Below are 3,436 nucleotides of genomic sequence, written 5' to 3'. Positions count from 1 at the left end.
ACACACACACACACACACACACACACACACACACACACACACACACACACAAACATGGCTATAAAAGCTAAATATCTCAAAAAGTATAAACTTCTGATGCAACAAAAGCCAAACATTTTGATAAACAAATAGTTGAAAAAGCACAAAAAAGGCAGAACAATTTACATWACAAAAAACTTCTTTATAAGCGTTCACACTATTGAGATTTAAAAAAGAATGTAAACAATCTGAATCTTCAAACTGATGCTGGTTATTTGTGAAAAACTAATTAGTCTGTAACCATCCAAGCTTTTTGTTTCTGCTTTTCTGTGTTTGTTAGCAAAAAATCTCTTGAACCACTGGCTGGATCTTCATGACCAACTGTTTGATTTTAGAAGTCAGCCTATAAGTTAAGATGGCCGCCGCAGCTAACTGACTCTTCCCAACTTCAATATGACTATAGTTGAGTCAAATTTAATGAGCTAAAGTGAGTGGTAGTAGTTGATAGTTATCCTAAGCACAAACTTTGAGCTTTAACACATCTTGTGAGAAGCCATATGTCGGCCATCTTGAATCAAAACAACCATGAAAGTGTGAATGTTTGTCTTTTAAGTCTTTTCATTTTTGTGGGTTATGGTTAGAGTTGTGCTTCTTTCACAACAAAAACAAATTACAGCCTAATCTTAAATCTGTTCTTCAGTCTGATCTGAAGAAACATTTATTTCCACTCTGCCAAGTCGTCCCTCAGTGAGGACTGCAGCTGAAACCGTCTGAGGTTCTGCAGAGCTAAAGCAGGAGCTGGAAGCATTTCAGCTCTTGGTCAGAAGGAGGCTCATTTACTGCTTATTTTTTTCCCAGCTCTGTAACTTGTCCAAACTGAGGCCTCGGCTGGTGAAATATGGACGGGGATTTATTCTTGTCATCTGCCAAAATAAATCACAGCTCTCAGTGTCAGTAAGGAGAACCAGAACAGATTTTTGTCTCTGCCCCTTGTGCCCCATGCCTACGAGTTGCCCAACCATGCATTCTGTATTCAGGATGAGCTGCAACCAAAACCCTAAACATCAACACCACTGCTTTCTATTTTTGAACACAGTCACATAATTCATTTCTTTCCCTTCAGTCACTGACATTCCTTCAGCTTTTCTGTGTTTAAACATGAAATGTTTCAAGAATCCTCTCTGTCGTCCACAGGTTGAGCTGCATGTACACCTGGATGGAGCCATCAGGGTTCAGACTATTCTTGATGTTGCCAAGTAGGTTGACTTACTTTCATTTTATTGCACGCAATATTTTAAAATTACGTTTTATCATTTTAAAAATTCGTGTTAAGACAGTAAAAGGTCTTTTGTGTGATTTGGAGTCATGTAGAAACAGTTCTGCAGGACAACTTTAGACACGTTGATACAGTAACACAGCTGCAGGACTGAAGTGTTCTTTTAGCCTGACTCCAAAATGTCACCAAAACCACCTACCCTTTGGACAGAGCAAGTTCAAATTTAGCATTTAAACTGATACCAAATTATAAAGATTAACTTTTGACAAATAGGGTTTAAACACATTGGGGACAGTTTTGCTCGAGACTCAAGTCCAGAAGATTTTTAATTTGTGTTCACACCTGACACATTTGGTCCACTTTAAACAGACCAGAGTTTGTTTCCCTCGTTGGTCCGGACCTTTTATGCAGGTGTGAATACACCCATGTGAACTCTGGAGAGGATCAAACCACCGGACCCAGATGGATTTTTGAGGTGGTCTTGGTCCACTTCCAAACTTACTCTGGTGCAACTTCTGGTGTGAATACAGACCAGACTGGAACCGAACCATCCGTCCATTTTCTTCTGCTTATCCGGGATTGGGTCGCAGGGCCAGCAGCCTATGCAGAGAGACCCAGACTTCACTGCAAAAACTGTCCATCTTACCAAGTTTTCAGAAAAAATAAGAAAAAATTGAGTCAAATCAAGTATTTCAAGAATCTTACCAAGTAAAATTTTCTTACTCCGTTGGCAGAAAATTTTGACTTATTTCGAGTCAAATATTCAGGTTAACAAGACAAATAATCTGACACTTTCTGAAAACAAGATTATTATTCTTACACAATCAGTTCTTGTTTAGTAAATCAGTCTCAAAACAAGATCAAAAAGACTTTTTGGCTGATATAAGGTTTTAAAACTTGGTTAGGTGGACATTTTTTGCAGTGCACTTGGGCCAGCTCGTCTGGGGGAATCCCAAGATGTTCCCAGTCCAGCTGAGAAACATAGTCCCTCCAGCGTGTCCTGGATCTCCCTCTGGATCTCCTCACAGTGGGACGGGCCTGGAACACCTCACCAGGGAGGCGTCCAGGATGCATCTTAACCAGATGAACCACCTCAACTGGCTCCTCTCGACGTGGAGGAGCAACGACTCTACTCTGAGTCCCTCCTGGATGACTGAGCTTCTCACCCCATCACTAGGGGAGAGCCCAGACACCCTGTAGAGGAAACTCATTTCTGCCGCTGTAGTGGGTTCGAACCGTCATTTCGGTCCAATGGGAGCAACGACCTGCGTGGCTTTGTCAATAAACTATAATTCACTTGGAAAAAGTACAATGTGAATGCAAACAGCACCAAAGGAAAAAAAAAGCAAGTCTGCTATTTGTTCCAGACCAAACAAGGACTTTCCTGGCGTGAATAGACTCTAACTCGGGTTTCTGGCTGAGTTTCTCCAGTATCTAAAGAGACACTGGAGATTTTGAGTTAAAAGGACCATGTTCCAGTTCAACATCACTGGAGCAACAGTACGGAAGTTATAATTCATCACTTCTTTCTCACTGGATTTTGGACTTCAAACCTTTTCCCAACAGACTAAAGGAGCTGATGTATCCAAGCTTTGCGTGTGTGAAAAAACACTCTGAAAGCTGATTGATTAACCATGGGCACTGGAGATGCACCGAGGGATCGGCCTGAAACCAAGCGGGAGACTGGCCAAACAAATAAAAAAAATGTGGTATTTAAATGGTCAGTTCTGAGAAATCCAATATTTTCTTTGGTCTGTAAATGCACCATCTGCACAGGACAGAAAACAAGCATGTGGTCTGTGTTGTCAAGAGACTTTCTCACTCGATTTAGCCAGTTTTAGCCTTTTTAACCAACTACAGTCAAATCTATATACCTTTTCTGGTGTTTGGAGTCTTTAATGCACTGCAAAAACTGTCGATCTAACCAAGTTTTAAAACCTTATATCAGCCAAAAAGTCTTTTTGATCTTGTTTTGAGACTGATTTACTAAACAAGAACTGATTGTGTAAGAATAATCTCGTTTTCAGAATGTGTCAGATTATTTGTCTTGTTAGTCTGAGAATTTGACTCCAATTAAGTCAAATACAGTATTTCTGCCAATGGAGTAAGAAAATTTTACTTGGCAAGATTCTTGAAACAAAAAATTGAGTCAAATCAAGTATTTCAAGAATCTTACCAAGT

General features: G+C 40.1%; 1 protein-coding gene across 1 annotated transcript in view; it reads left to right on the top strand.

Moving 5' to 3' along the window:
- ada (adenosine deaminase) overlaps positions 1 to 3,436 on the top strand; it is a 49,176-nt gene that overhangs the window by 3,908 nt on the left and 41,832 nt on the right. Inside the window, exon 2 of the mRNA XM_014027104.1 lies at positions 1,174 to 1,235. Coding sequence (XP_013882558.1) covers positions 1,174 to 1,235 — 62 coding nt within the window. The remainder of the gene's footprint in view (positions 1 to 1,173; positions 1,236 to 3,436) is intronic.

The sequence above is a fragment of the Austrofundulus limnaeus genome, unplaced genomic scaffold (genome assembly GCF_001266775.1).
Source record: "Austrofundulus limnaeus strain Quisiro unplaced genomic scaffold, Austrofundulus_limnaeus-1.0 Scaffold616, whole genome shotgun sequence".
NCBI classification, from domain to species: Eukaryota; Metazoa; Chordata; class Actinopteri; order Cyprinodontiformes; family Rivulidae; genus Austrofundulus; species Austrofundulus limnaeus.
Note: the sequence above shows the minus strand (reverse complement) of the source record. Positions and strands in the feature narration are given on the sequence as shown.